The 14,588-nt window shown below is 44.1% G+C and overlaps 1 protein-coding gene across 2 annotated transcripts in view; it reads left to right on the top strand.

The window, feature by feature from the left end:
- The window catches only part of gnas (GNAS complex locus), a 74,633-nt gene that overhangs the window by 9,413 nt on the left and 50,632 nt on the right, over nt 1–14,588 (top strand). The window contains exon 1 of one of the 2 annotated variants that reach the window (XM_064305075.1): nt 10,749–12,161. The exons of the other annotated variant lie outside the window; for it this stretch is intronic. Within the exon in view, the coding sequence (XP_064161145.1) occupies nt 12,023–12,161 (139 nt within the window). The 5' untranslated portion in view covers nt 10,749–12,022. Of the gene's footprint in view, nt 1–10,748; nt 12,162–14,588 lie in introns of those variants that run through there. 2 annotated transcript variants of the gene reach the window in all.

Raw genomic sequence — 14,588 nt, 5'->3', positions numbered from 1 at the left:
GTTCTGTAGCTGTGCTGGGCCTGTAGCTCTGTTAGGCCTGTAGCTGTGTTGGGCCTGTAGCTGTGTTGGGTCTGTAGCCATGTTGGGTCTGTAACTGTGCTGGGCCTGTAGCTCTGTTAGGCCTGTAGCCGTGTTGGGTCTGTAGCTGTGTTGGGTCTGTAACTGTGCTGGGCCTGTAGCCGTGTTGGGTCTGTAGCCATGTTGGGTCTGTAACTGTGCTGGGCCTGTAGCCCTGTTGGGTCTGTAGCCGTGTTGGGTCTGTAACTGTGCTGGGCCTGTAGCCCTGTTGGGTCTGTAGCTGTGTTGGGTCTGTAACTGTGCTGGGCCTGTAGCCCTGTTGGGTCTGTAGCCGTGTTGGGTCTGTAACTGTGCTGGGCCTGTAGCCCTGTTGGGTCTGTAGCCGTGTTGGGTCTGTAACTGTGCTGGGCCTGTAGCCCTGTTGGGTCTGTAGCCGTGTTGGGTCTGTAACTGTGCTGGGCCTGTAGCCCTGTTGGGTCTGTAGCCGTGTTGGGTCTGTAACTGTGCTGGGCCTGTAGCCCTGTTGGGTCTGTAGCCGTGTTGGGTCTGTAACTGTGCTGGACCTGTAGCCGTGTTGGGTCTGTAACTGTGCTGGACCTGTAGCCGTGTTGGGTCTGTAACTGTGCTGGGCCTGTAGCCGTGTTGGGTCTGTAACTGTGCTGGGCCTGTAGCTGTGCTGGGCCTGTAGCTGTGTTGGGTCTGTAACTGTGCTGGGCCTGTAGCTGTGTTGGGTCTGTAACTGTGCTGGGCCTGTAGCTGTGTTGGGTCTGTAACTGTGCTGGACCTGTAGCTGTGCTGGGCCTGTAGCTGTGTTAGGTCTGTAACTGTGCTGGGCCTGTAGCTGTGTTGGGTCTGTAACTGTGCTGGGCCTGTAGCCCTGTTGGGCCTGTAGCTGTGACATTCTCTGTGTTCCGTCCCTCGTGTGTTGTGCTGAATGTAACATCCTTAGAAGGGTCAGCTGCCCAGCCTGTGTGCTGGTGTACACAAACATGGCACTGGCCAAGTGCGTTTAGCTAAACATGGTAGAGATGTTGACTGCAGTAAAGCTACTGCTACTGCTGCTACTGCTACTACTGCTACTGATACAACTCCTACTGCTGCTACTACTACTGCTACTACTCCTACTGCTGCTACTACTACTGCTACTGCTGCTACTACTACTACTGCTGCTGGTACTGCTGCTGCTACTGCTACTGAACTGCTACTACTCCTACTGCTACTACTGCTGCTACTGCTTCTGCTACTACTGCTAGTGCTACTGCTGCTACTGCTTCTGCTACTGCTGCTATTCCTACTGCTACAGCTACAGCTATTTGCAAAGGTGTGAAAGGATGTATTTACAGGTATATTTGTGTACCTCATGTGCAACTCAGAATTAACCATTAATCAGTGCATTAAATGCAGAAATAATATTCCAGACGTAAGCGGGAGATAGCGATTGCTCATCTCTTTTGTAAAAAATGTTTTTGTCGGTTTTTTTGGTTTTACATTAAATAATTGGCTAGAACTATTGATATTTATTGGAGTAAAAACTCCTACCCGGAGACTTCACAGGGACTGGCCCAAGGTAAGGAACACTGGTGCACACTTTGCTCAGGGCGAAGGCACTGTTTTATGAACAGGGTAAGGAGTTTTAGTTTGACCGTCCTGGTTGTTAAGCACCTATCTAGTCCTGTTTCATTTAGCCAGCTTGAAGCCTGTTGGGCATCTTCTTTATAGTATAAATATTTATTGTAATATTTATAAAATAATTTATATTCATTAAATTCCGTTTTTCTGCTTTAAAATTTAGTAAGTGGAAGCCGCATTCATTCATATATGATGGAGGCTCACTGGAGTAGTTTGCCCGCATGTTTGTGGAAGGAAAACAGTGACCTCGTGTGGCTGTTGAGTGTGTCACATTGCCTTTTTGTGGAGTGACACTTGAGTTGTACACTGAAAAGTCATTTTTCATACAAGTGTTTATCATTGTGTAATACACCCATTGGTGTGATTTATTTTCCAGGATTAAATATGCTTTGGTACAAGGTTCAGAATTGTGAAATACTTCATCAATGAGGGCTGGACTGTATTTGTAATAGGCTAATTCCTGGAGCGCTTTAAAATGCTAACATTGTCTCAAAGATAAAAAGGAAGAATTTGACTGACAAAGTAACCCTGTATATGCTATAAGAAATAAGGCAGCTTAAAATAACTCTGAGGGTGTGTAGGTCCCTGAAGTAGCTTTCTGTACAGCTGGATACAGTGGGCTGAGGATCCTGCCTCTTGGTACTGCCGAGGCATTGAGCATCTGCAGCAGCGATCCAGCGAGTCGCGTGTAAGCATGTCCTGAATGCGCCTTATGCTTGCAGCGACGAGGTTTGTGTTCGTGTAAATCTGGTGAAACATCCTTTTTCTGTAGATTTGTTATTTTAATGCTGAACTCTTCCCTGATTCAATAAGTTTTCCAAGCAGAAAGTTGCGGCCTTGAGGTCTAAAGCTACTGTTTACATGGCTTTTGTTTAATTGCGTCCCTATGCAAACTGCAGAGACGTGACGAAAACACTTTCCTGGGTCCCTGGGGGGCGCTAGTGCCCCCCCCCCCCCCATGGAAAAGTGACCTACAGGACATTTCAAAGTGACCAATTTGATTTCCTGACCTGTAATGGTTTTTGCTCTATGAATAATTGATCCCAGTCCGAAAACCTACATTATAATACATGTTTCATTTTTATATATTATGGAAAATTGACCCCAATCCTAAAAACCTGCAATGCAAAGCAGGGGTAATTTTTCCATAAGGGGGGGGGGGGGGGTCACTTTTATATACTAGAAAAATGACCTGGGCAGCTTTCCATGGGGTCAGAATTCTATGCGACACCCACTTCAATACCAGACCATTGGGCCAATCACAATACTGGAGCAGAGCCTTTATAGGGTGAGTCAGCCAGTATACCTGACCCTGTTCTAGTTAACTGGGCTCTGTGTCATAATGATGTGTGAGTGTGTGATTAATCACAATCGTTCTTATTGGTCTGTCTGAACAAAGAATATGTGATGACCCCTCCCGCTTTTCAGGATTTATAATAAATATAATTAAGTAATATTTTCTAACCAATCACATTAAATCAGTGGGAAAGGGTCTAAGGATTTGAGAGATTCAGACTGGTGAGCCAGAACATGACATGAGACACAGGGAAGAGGCTGAGTAAGGAAGGGAGGATACAGGTGGAGGTGTGTTAGTGAGGGTACAGGTGTAGGGTACAGGTGGAGGTGTGTTAGTGAGGGTACAGGTGTAGGGTACAGGTGGAGGTGTGTTAGTGAGAGTGCAGGTGGAGGTGTGTTAGTGAGGGTACAGGTGTAGGGTACAGGTGGTGGTGTGTTCGTGAGGGTACAGGTGTAGGGTACAGGTGGTGGTGTGTTCGTGAGGGTACAGGTGTAGGGTACAGGTGGAGGTCGTTAGTAGGTAGGTGTAGGGTACAGGTGGAGGTGTGTTAGTGAGAGTACAGGTGGAGGTGTGTTAGTGAGGGTACAGGTGTAGGGTACAGGTGGAGGTGTGTTAGTGAGGGTGCAGGTGGAGGTGTGTTTGTGAGAGTACAGGTGGTGGTGTGTTTGTGAGGATACAGGTGGAGGTGTGTTAGTGAGGGTACAGGTGTAGGGTACAGGTGGAGGTGTGTTAGTGAGGGTACAGGTGTAGGGTACAGGTGGAGGTGTGTTAGTGAGGGTACAGGTGGAGGTGTGTTAGTGAGGGTACAGGTGTAGGGTACAGGTGGAGGTGTGTTAGTGAGGGTCAGGTGGACAGGTGTGTGTTGTGAGGTACAGGTAGGTAAGGTGGTGTGTTGTGAGTAGGGTGCAGGTGGAGGTGTGTTAGTGAGAGTACAGGTGTATTTGTGAGGGTGCAGGTGGAGGTGTGTTAGTGAGAGTACAGGTGTATTTGTGAGGGTGCAGGTGGAGGTGTATTAGTGAGGGTACAGGTGGTGGTGTGTTTGTGAGGGTACAGGTGTAGGGTACAGGTGGATGTGTGTTAGTGAGAGTACAGGTGGAGGTGTGTTAGTGAGGGTACAGGTGTAGGGTACAGGTGGAGGTGTATTTGTGAGGGTGCAGGTGGAGGTGTGTTAGAGAGGGTACAGGTGGATGTGTGTTAGTGAGGGTACAGGTGTAGGGTACAGGTGGATGTGTGTTAGTGAGAGTACAGGTGGAGGTGTGTTAGTGAGGGTACAGGTGTAGGGTACAGGTGGAGGTGTGTTAGTGAGGGTGCAGGTGGAGGTGTGTTTGTGAGAGTACAGGTGGAGGTGTGTTAGTGAGGGTACACAGGTGTAGGGTACAGGTGGATGTGTGTTAGTGAGGGTACAGGTGTAGGGTACAGGTGGAGGTGTGTTAGTGAGAGTACAGGTGGAGGTGTGTTAGTGAGGGTACACAGGTGTAGGGTACAGGTGGATGTGTGTTAGTGAGAGTACAGGTGCAGGTGTGTTACTGAGAGTACAGGTGTAGGTGTGTTAGTGAGAGTACAGGTGTAGGTGTGTTAGTGAGAGTACAGGTGGAGGTGTGTTAGTGAGAGACCAGGTGTAGGGTACAGGTGGAGGTGTGTTAGTGAGGGTACTGGAGTAGGGTACAGGTGTAGGTGTAGGGTGCAGGTGGAGGTGTTTTAGTGAGAGTACAGGTGGAGGTGTGTTCGTGAGGGTACTGGTGTAGGGTACAGGTGGAGGTGTGTTAATGAGGGTACTGGAGTAGGGTACAGGTGTAGGTGTAGGGTGCAGGTGGAGGTGTTTTAGTGAGAGTACAGGTGGAGGTGTGTTCGTGAGGGTACTGGTGTAGGGTACAGGTGGAGGTGTGTTAGTGATAGATAGCATAGTAGTAATTGATAGAATGATGTCACAGATTCTACTCACCTGAACATACTGTCAGTCCTGATTAGAGAGGATGGATGATCCGACAGTGCTGCTGCTCTCAGTATACCTGCTCTTTGGGGTAGTCCTTTGTCTCCTTCGGATGCAGCAAATGCTCAGCACTTCCTAATGGCGAATGTTAATTAGCTAGCTGAAGCTTCTAGCTACTGAATTAAACCAGTTGTAAGGAAGCCAGACACATTTCTCTCTGACGAAAAAATTATCTTTATATAATATATATTCATAATTATATTATTACAGGAATGGGCATGAAGAAATTCCCAAAACTGGAGTCGATCTGAATCCCAAGAATACGCACACTGGCTCTCATGCTACGGTCATTATATTACACAATATGAAGGGAGGCACGTGGTCAGCAACAATGCTTGTGTATGCTGCGGCATTCCAGTGATGAATGAATGAATGAATGAATGAATGAATGAATCTGTGTGTTTATATAACACTTTTCCAAATGCTCAGAGTGCTTTGCAGTGATGAGTGGGAACTCATCTCCTCCACCCACCTGGGTGATGCACAGAAGCCATTTTGCGCCAGAACGCTCACCACACATGAGCCGAGGTGGAGAGGGAGAGAACATATTTCAGCCAATTAAATCAGGAGATGATTAGGTGGCAAGTCTGAGGGAGGGCTGGGAATTTAGCCAGTGCACCGGGGAACCCGGCTGGTAATGATGCTCAGTTGGGATTAAGGGGCCTCATGTGTGCCAAGTAAATATTCCCCATTACACCACTGCCACCAGCATGTACCGGTGGCACAAGGCAGGATGGATCCATAGGTTAATGCTGTTTATTTTATGCCTAATTCTGGCCCTACTATCTGCGGCAAACATCAAGATTCATCAGACCAGGCGGCGTTTCTTACGGTCTTCACAAGTTCACAAGGCATTCTGCTGTCATCATCGAATGACTTTCTGACTGTGGGAAAATGAATCTTGCAAAAACAGCACAGCAGTGGGACGAGATGTGCTCAAATGCCCACAAAATGGCGAATCCTCAAGACTGTGGAAGGTTCCTGGAACGTTTGTTTGAGGTTCTACAGAAGACTTCGGGCTGAATGTGGGAGATGTGCAGGAGCTGAGCAGAATTGAACTCATATTCAGCTCTGAAAACATTCATGGAAATGAGCACTCAGGACTGGCAGTGCAGTGTGTGGGTTCTGGTGGTTTCTCCTCCTCAGTTTAAAATGCTCCAGGTTCCCCGAAACACCAGATGCACTGTACAGTGACCTAACTGTGCGATCAGGCGCTTTAAGTGCTGACTGCCATGTCAGGAAAATCCCAATAGAAACGTACTGTTTTATAGAAACTGATAATCAGCGACTGTGTGCACGCCTCCGACAGCCCCTCGTGGGCAGCCGACGCAGGGCCGCAGGTACGGCCCACGTATTTCCACCTGTGCCCTCCTATGCCCGCCTCGTTCTGCTGCCAGAACTCACTCAGCTCCTCTAGTCCACTTTGTTAATCCATTTTAAAATGTTTAAAACTCAATGACCCCCCCCCCCCCCCCAGTCACTTTTTTTCCCTAGCCTGAAGAGATTAAGCGTCATAAGTCTTTGGGTTAATAACTTGAGCCAGTTTAGTTGCTCTTCTCTGTACCTTTTTACGAGCTTCTCTTTGGCTCTCACAGTCTGGAACCCAGCGCAGGACAGATTAATGTTGTCCAGCAAAGGCCTTCAGTGGTCTCCATTGGTTTATTCTCAGTACTTTTTTGCTATAAATCCCAGCATCTTCTTTGTCATACCCAGATAGATGTTCTGAGTTAATACTGAAAAACTAAAATTTACAGACTAATCTGACAGACATGGCTGATTTGCATTGGACTAAGATTATGAATGTGCTTGTGGCAGAACTCAGTTTGTGGGAGAGGTTTGGGGCAGTCTGAGGACTATGCCTACTGGCACATGCACCTGGAGTGCATCAGTAATTAATCCAGGTAGGGCGAATCCGTTTTGTTTGTTTTGTAGAGACTGACGTCTCTCTCTCTCTTTCTAAATTGCTAAGTAAGACCGGAAAATCACGGATTCTCGTATCTCCCTTCGGCTGCATTCTCATGGTGGAGGTGTGTGGCATTCGGTTCGCCGGAGAGGCGGACTGGTCTTGGCTGCGCCAGCTGGTGGAGAGAGCACACGCACCTGCGCGTTTGTTTGGAGGTACACAAGCCATTGGTCATATTATAGTGCAATATCCAAGTTTCAAGATGAATTGTTTCCTATTGTTGAGTTATTGAGCAAACATTTACTTTTTAATTTATTGATTTGATTCATGGAACCCTTTAATATGTAATTTTTCCTATTTACTAGCATTAGCGTAATTAATTGCTGGGCAATATGTACATATAAGGCAGCAAGTCCCTTTTGAAACCTTTAACTATGGTGAGTGTAAAATGCAAATGTCTACCCTTACCCAAATTAGTGTTCAACTTTATGGTTTCAGTCCTCTAACATTAATTGAGTTCGATAGTATTTTCAGTTAGATGGCTGGCTAGCTCCCTAAGCCAATTTAGGTAAAATTAGAAATCTTTTTTGTTGGAAAATTGTAATAGCAACGGTCAACAGTCTGCCTGCCCACAAGCTGTATGACTGTTGAGGTTGCAGGCTGAATTATAAAACAAAATTTCAGCTAGCTAGCTTTCAGGGCATTGTAGCATACCTGAGATCACTCAGTCGAATATACAGAATATAAACTGCATCTCGTTCTCCAAGTGGCTTATTAAAACATTCATATTCGTGAAGATGTATGTATTGTTACAGCTGTGGCATTTTATAGTGACAACACACCTAATATTAAGTTTGTAACAAGTGTAATTGAATGCTAATTTAACTCAACTTTGATTTGAGCTGAAGGAGTTGCTGTCTCTCATTTCTGAAGCAGCCATGCCAGCCTCCTATAAACGTCATACTTACCCACAGGCCTTCATGGTTGTCAGGTTGGCAGTGGCTTCAGGCAGAATCTCCTATGGAAATCCTATGGATGTCCTATGGAACTCATATGGATCTCTTATGGATCTCCTATGGAAATCATATGGATCTCCTATGGATCTCCTGTGGAAATCCTACAGAACGGTCATCATTGACAGCAGCTCTTTGTCATGGACTGCAAGTGTGATAGGATGGAAATACTGTCATTGCTTCAACAGCGAATGTCATTCAAGTTCTATGCGATTTTGCTGTAGGCACCAACTTATTGTGACTGCAGTCCCAGAAATTTAACAGGAAAATTTTAAAGACTTTTATAGGGGGTTTTAATGTAGCAGGCTTTAGTAGAGTATAAAAATTTCCCTTACATTGCACCAACTTTGCACCAATAAAATAACTGCTATTATAGCACTGGGAAAAGTGGTGAAGACATTACCTAGGCCTATGTAAATAATGCTTGGTGGATTCATGATGTGGAAACCCACCTTTCAGTTTCCTTCTGAATAGGGGTGGGGGGGAAATTGATAAGGCATAGTATTGCAGTGCTTTATTTTGTGATACACTGTATTGGTACAGTGGTGTCAAGTATTGATATTGTATCTAAATTTATACACATTTTATAATGCATGTTGTTTTTATGTTATGATTTAAATGCACAACAAAAAACCAGCCTTCATGGAGTGTTTTACATTCATATAACTGCACATCTCGTGGCTTATCCTGTGTATGCCAGATGTAAACTAGCATTCACTTATTTTCGTTAGACATTTTGCATTCAAAATTAAAGGCTATTCGCAAGAGAGCTGCCGTTTCCCTGGCAACACATGAGGGTCAGATTAATATCTGGAAAACAACCACTGCCAGCCTGTAATAAACATTTGTTTATAATATGTTACTTCATGATTTCAGCATTTTTGCACATGTAGCATCATCGTATGTAAAATAAATAAATGCACTATGATTTTCAAATGTCACTTTTCTTTAAGCATATAGAGAGAATTTTGTCTACGACATTTTGTAATTGCTTTTCCAAGAGTAATGTCAATCATTAAAGCAAGATTAGAAATGACATATTATATATAAATATAAATGTTAAATTTAAATGTAGCCTACATGTTGGTCTTGAAACCTGAATGTATGAAGATATTGTAATTGGTGATCGTCCCTGTGTGTAACGCCTTTTTGCGTGGAGAAGGGCGGGCTCAGCCACACACAGGCACTGAAAGAGCTGCCCCAGAAGATCTTAAGCCTAACCCTAACCCACACAAACACTACCAGTAGCCGCCGAATCGGCTGCCCCAGAACAGCTGGTCCTGGCAAATTAGCTGAAGTTATCGGGTGTTTATAGCCAGGGTAAGAGTTGCAAACAGGTATAAAATAAAACTAATTTTAGAATCATGTTTGTATGTGTGCCTGTTGTTATTTTTCATTGTGGTTTGGTAGGTTTACTGTCACTTGCATTACTAGCTGTTAAAATTTGATTTGAACTTGGGTCAAATGGTCTCTCAGCACGTTTTCATCATGGATAGCTAAGCTAGCCGGCTACTCCATTTCCTTCATAGCTCCAGCTTGACTTTTGTAGAAAAACTTGAACGCCTAGCCTATATGGTGACACTTGCTAAATTGAGGAAATATGGCACATATTTACACCAAGTTGATATAACTACGAGATCCGATGTGTGCATGTTAAAAGTGTGCCGTTTTAAACTGCAGATGGTCTACAGCTGCTGCTTGTTTAGAACTTCTGACATTGCGGTGCTGCAAGTGAATGACTCTCACCATTTTCATTGTTTATTTTCATTTCCCCCCCTAAATTTAATTGCAATATCATTTATTGGAATTAAGCTACTGAACTCTATGTGGTGGGGCACTATGTTCTTGAATGATTTGTTTTGTACAGACTGCTCTGTGTTCATTGTGTTCATTTGCACAAGTGAAAGTTTTAAGTGAAATTCATTGATGCGGAGTTTTGGCATGTTCGTCTCCTTAGGCGTATGATTTTGACCTTTCCCTGCAGTCAAATGAGAAACAAATTAAAAACAGAAATATATTGCAGTATTGAATCACAATACGTATTGTAGTCTATTACAAAAACATAAAGAATCGCAGTAGTATCAAATATCTGGATAATCTCGCCTCTCGGGTCCGTGGGGATTCCCGCAGCTATTTTGACGTAGGCTATCTGTTTTTCCTGTTCAATCCATTGCGGAGTTATGGTTAGCATACTTTAAACCATAGAAGGCAAAGTTTAAAGGCAGTTTACAGCATTCATGTGAATAACTACAGTTGCAACCGTTTTTTATTTTTAAAAAATCAACATAAGAAGAATCAACGTAAGAAGTGAAAAGGTGGAAGACAGCACGTGCGGGCTGTGCAGAGAGCTTCTGAGGGTCAGGTGTAAGAGAAGGGCTCAGCAAACTAGAAAAACTCTTTTACCCAGTTTATCTGTACATTTTACCAAAATGAATAAATGAATGAAAATTAACGGCAGCAACAGTAATATTTACTTGAGACAAAAGAAGAAGGCGCTCCGATATCCGAAGCCCCGCCCCCACCCCACCCCCCCACCCCCACCCCAACATATGAATTCGTTAGTTTATACGAATTCATATGTGGTCCATTCCCGTTGTACAGTGATGCATCTCAACAGGTTCAAAGACTGGGAGACACATTTTGTTTAATGTCAATTGTACTTATTTAAGAAAGTAAACACGTGTCTTTTTAAAAAAAAAAAATCATTTTCGCATTAATAAAAAAAAACACAAAATGTTAGGAAATAATGAAGGTAAACTGGCACCGCACTGGAGTCACCATACAGTGTTTACTTGCATAGCCTATATTCTCGTTTCTTTGAAGAGGGCGCCTTTTCTCTACAGAATTGCAAGTTGCTGACGTTTTGGGCAATCATGTGATTAGATCGTCGTTCCCAGGGTTCAGTGAGAAAGGTTTGCCCCACCCCATCTCTTCAACGCAATCTATCTCAATGTACAATTCCCACAGAACGGGAAAAAAGCAAAAAAATACCCCAAAGAAACAGATTTTCTCGCGTTTATTCAGAAGTAGACACGGCCTGTCAATGAAGAAATTGCTGTCACGTTGGGATTTGTGCTTTTAAACCGCCGTATCTTCATGTGTCTGTATGCACATGTATATCTACCATCCGAATTCAAAAGGAATACAAAGCTGGGTCTGACAGCAGGCTGTAGCAGCGAGAAACTGGAAAATAGCGAAGGATTTTCTTAAATTTGCTTCCGTTGGAAGGTTCACAACGAGTATAAGACGAATCGGTGCTCGTAAGTGGAAGGCTTACAGATGTGAGGAGAAACGAATTAGAGCGACAGAAAAACAGAGAAGGGCCAAGCCCTGCAAGCAGCCACCATCGCCGGAGAGGAGGAAAAATAAAATAATTTCTGGGAATATAACGGAACACCGGAGACTCGGTGGGGACAACGCCGTCTTTTTACGGATTTAAAAGGATTCGTATTTTTAGAAGAGCTAGTGAAAATGATCTACATGCCGTCGTTTTAGTGGAAATATTTATTTTTATTTTTTCGGTCTCTCTCTCTCGCTCTCTCTCTATCTCTCTCTCTGTGGTGGAAGACGGTTTGGGAAGAAACAGAAAATTCGACGTTCATTGAACGGTGTTTTTAACAACAGTAATAGCTGGCGCCGGGCTATTAGCGTGACTGATCGATTCTCAGTGAGAAATTTCATAAATCGTGTTTGGATTTCTGTTCCTCCGTAAGACGTCGTGGAAATCCCGAAACGATTTCTTCATGCCTTTGAACGTAACTTAAGATGCAGATACACGTTTAGCTTGTTTTAAATGCATACACATTCAATCAATGATAATATCAACAACAACAATAATAATAATAAATAATAATAATAGTAGGCCTAATACATAGAGGAATTATCAGTCTGAGAGGGCGGCCCGGGTGTCGTCATCAACACTACCACCCGTTCTCAGACTGACTTTTACAAAATAATTACACGTATAAATTCTACTAGTATTTAAAACTTTATTAACGGTATTACTATTTATACAGTGCATTCGTTGTGTTTGTAACGATATATAAATGTCACACATCTTTGTCAAGGTGTTCATTTTGTGGGCCAATCTAGGGATTTAGGCTTATTTATTTATTTATTTATTTTATTAACCCCCACCCCCTCCCCGAACCTTTTATTGGGTTTTTGGGAAGATGGGTTGTTTGGGCACCAGTAAGACTGAAGACCAGCGAAATGAGGAGAAGGCACAGAGGGAAGCGAATAAAAAGATTGAGAAACAGCTTCAAAAAGACAAACAAATATACCGAGCAACGCACCGGCTACTACTACTAGGTATGTTTATGAACTGCATTGCTGTACAGTAAAATATAGCGAGTTTATTGATAGACGAGCGTATAGATAGGCCTGTCTGTGAGTAGGCTACACTGAATTGTAGCTGTCATTAGCTAGCTAGCTTATTTTCATGCCAGGCAGGACGGGTTTGTGTGCATGTTTGTCAACACTGTTTGTTTAATTTGCGGAACGCTTTGTTTAAATGTAATGTATTATGGGAGTAACAGATGTGTTTGCGCCTGTTAAGGAGCGGTGTGTGAACGCACGCTGTAGGTTACAGGCCGCGGACAGGCACCAAGAACTTAGCGCTGTCATTTGTACCGAGTTGAATTATTACGTCATACCTTTACATTTTTCGTTTTAAGGGTTCCATTGTGACAGATCAGTGGAATTATTAGCGTCTGCTCCAGGAATAGTGCGTACGCGCTGTGTGTATGTATGGGTGTGTTTCGTGTTTGGCTATTATTACAGTGATACTGCGTCCTCCGCGTAGTGTGCTTTACGAGGGGTTCCCAGGAATCGTGCTCAATAAATTATTCTTTTCATCGTAGCACACTTTTATACTCTAGGCCTGTGGCCTAAGTTCTCCTGACGCATTTTGTGTGCAATTAACCAGACAACCTATATCATTCTGTGTGTGAGCTAGGAAAGGCTCACACCCCTCAAACGCTACAAAACCCTTTGGGAGGAAGTCGTGGTTAATTTGACCAGCACACGAGCTGGCGCGATTGCAAAGGGCTTAGTTCTTCTTGGTATATATATATTTGAAATTCCAACCCATGATAACACTGTCGATGTCTTCGCCTTTAATTAGCCATATTTTGTACCATATGCATCTTGTGTAACGGTTAAACCAAGATTCATTGGCCTGTGGTTCTACTTGAAGATAATTTACTAATTAGTTGGGTTCAATGTTGGCTTGAATTTTTGTTTTGTGGGTCACCACTGTGGAATATGTGCTTAAATTCAGCAATTGGGGATTTTGACTGATAAAATTGCAACCAACTTCTGTAATTTGCAGTGGTATAGCAAACATTGTTTAGGGTCATGGGTGGCAGTAGGGAAATTGGCTGACAACCTGAAGGTTGTTTCAGGTTCGAGTTCCACATGGGACACTGCCATTGGACCCTTGAGGAAGGTACTTAACCTGAATTGCTTCAGTATTTACCCAGCTTTGTAAATTGCCCTGGATGAGATTGTCTGGTAGATGCCTGTTATTTAATGTAATGTCCTGTTGAAATCAGCTACTTATTTCTGTAATGTTGGACTGAGAGTTGCTATGTGTATTGCTGGATTTAGTCTTTATCCAGCAGCATATGCTTTCTTGGTGATATATTTTATGAATGGCTTTAAGAGCACAGTTCATAACATAATACAGTAAGCTAAATAAGGTCCATTTCAGAGGTGATGGTAAGACAAAGACATTGGTGGACGTCATGTTTGGCCCAGAGGCTCCGGGTTTCAGAGTTACTGCATGCCCAACACGACTGGAGGTTCACAGTGTAGAGATGTGGGAAGTTGTGCATGCAATACCCAATGTGAAAGTTCTGTTACATGCACATTTGGAGGAAAGTATGCTACAGCACATAAACCATATATTGCTTTAAAAAAAAAAACTTAAAATGAATATTTGTGGGTGGATTCCCACATAGCTTTGTTTTGGGGGTGGCATAACATTTTATTAACCTCTGGCTCAGTGTGTCAGACAATCCTGATTATAGAGCGTCAGATTAAACTTGTTATTGGCTCAGACGATTAAAGCCGTTCTGAGCGAATAGGCCACCCATTGGCCCTCATTCTTCTGTGTAGCTGAGCACAGTCTCTGCTCCTGTGTAGCTGATCACAGTCTCTGCTCCTGTGTAGCTGAGCACAGTCTCTGCTCCTGTGTAGCTGAGCACAGTCTCTGCTCCTGTGTAGCTGAGCACAGTCTCTGCTCCTGTGTAGCTGAGCACAGTCTCTGCTCCTGTGTAGCTGAGCACAGTCTCTGCTCCTGTGTAGCTGAGCACAGTCTCTGCTCCTGTGTAGCTGAGCACAATCTCTGCTCCTGTGTAGCTGAGCACAGTCTCTGCTCCTGTGTAGCTGAGCACAGTCTCTGCTCCTGTGTAGCTGAGCACAATCTCTGCTCCTGTGTAGCTGAGCACAGTCTCTGCTCCTGTGTAGCTGAGCACAGTCTCTGCTCCTGTGTAGCTGAGCACAATCTCTGCTCCTGTGTAGCTGAGCACAGTCTCTGCTCCTGTGTAGCTGAGCACAATCTCTGCTCCTGTGTAGCTGAGCACAGTCTCTGCTGCCTGTGTAGCTGAGCACAGTCTCTGCTGCCTGTGTAGCTGAGCACAGTCTCTGCTCCTGTGCTGCCTGTGTAGCTGAGCACAGTCTCAGCTCCTGTGCTGCCTGTGTAGCTGAGCACAGTCTCAGCTCCTGTGTTGGCTG

The sequence above is a fragment of the Anguilla rostrata genome, chromosome 13, assembly GCF_018555375.3.
Source record: "Anguilla rostrata isolate EN2019 chromosome 13, ASM1855537v3, whole genome shotgun sequence".
NCBI classification, from domain to species: domain Eukaryota; kingdom Metazoa; phylum Chordata; class Actinopteri; order Anguilliformes; family Anguillidae; genus Anguilla; species Anguilla rostrata.
The sequence above is the reverse complement of the archived record's forward strand: the minus strand, read 5'-3'. Positions and strand labels throughout refer to the sequence as shown.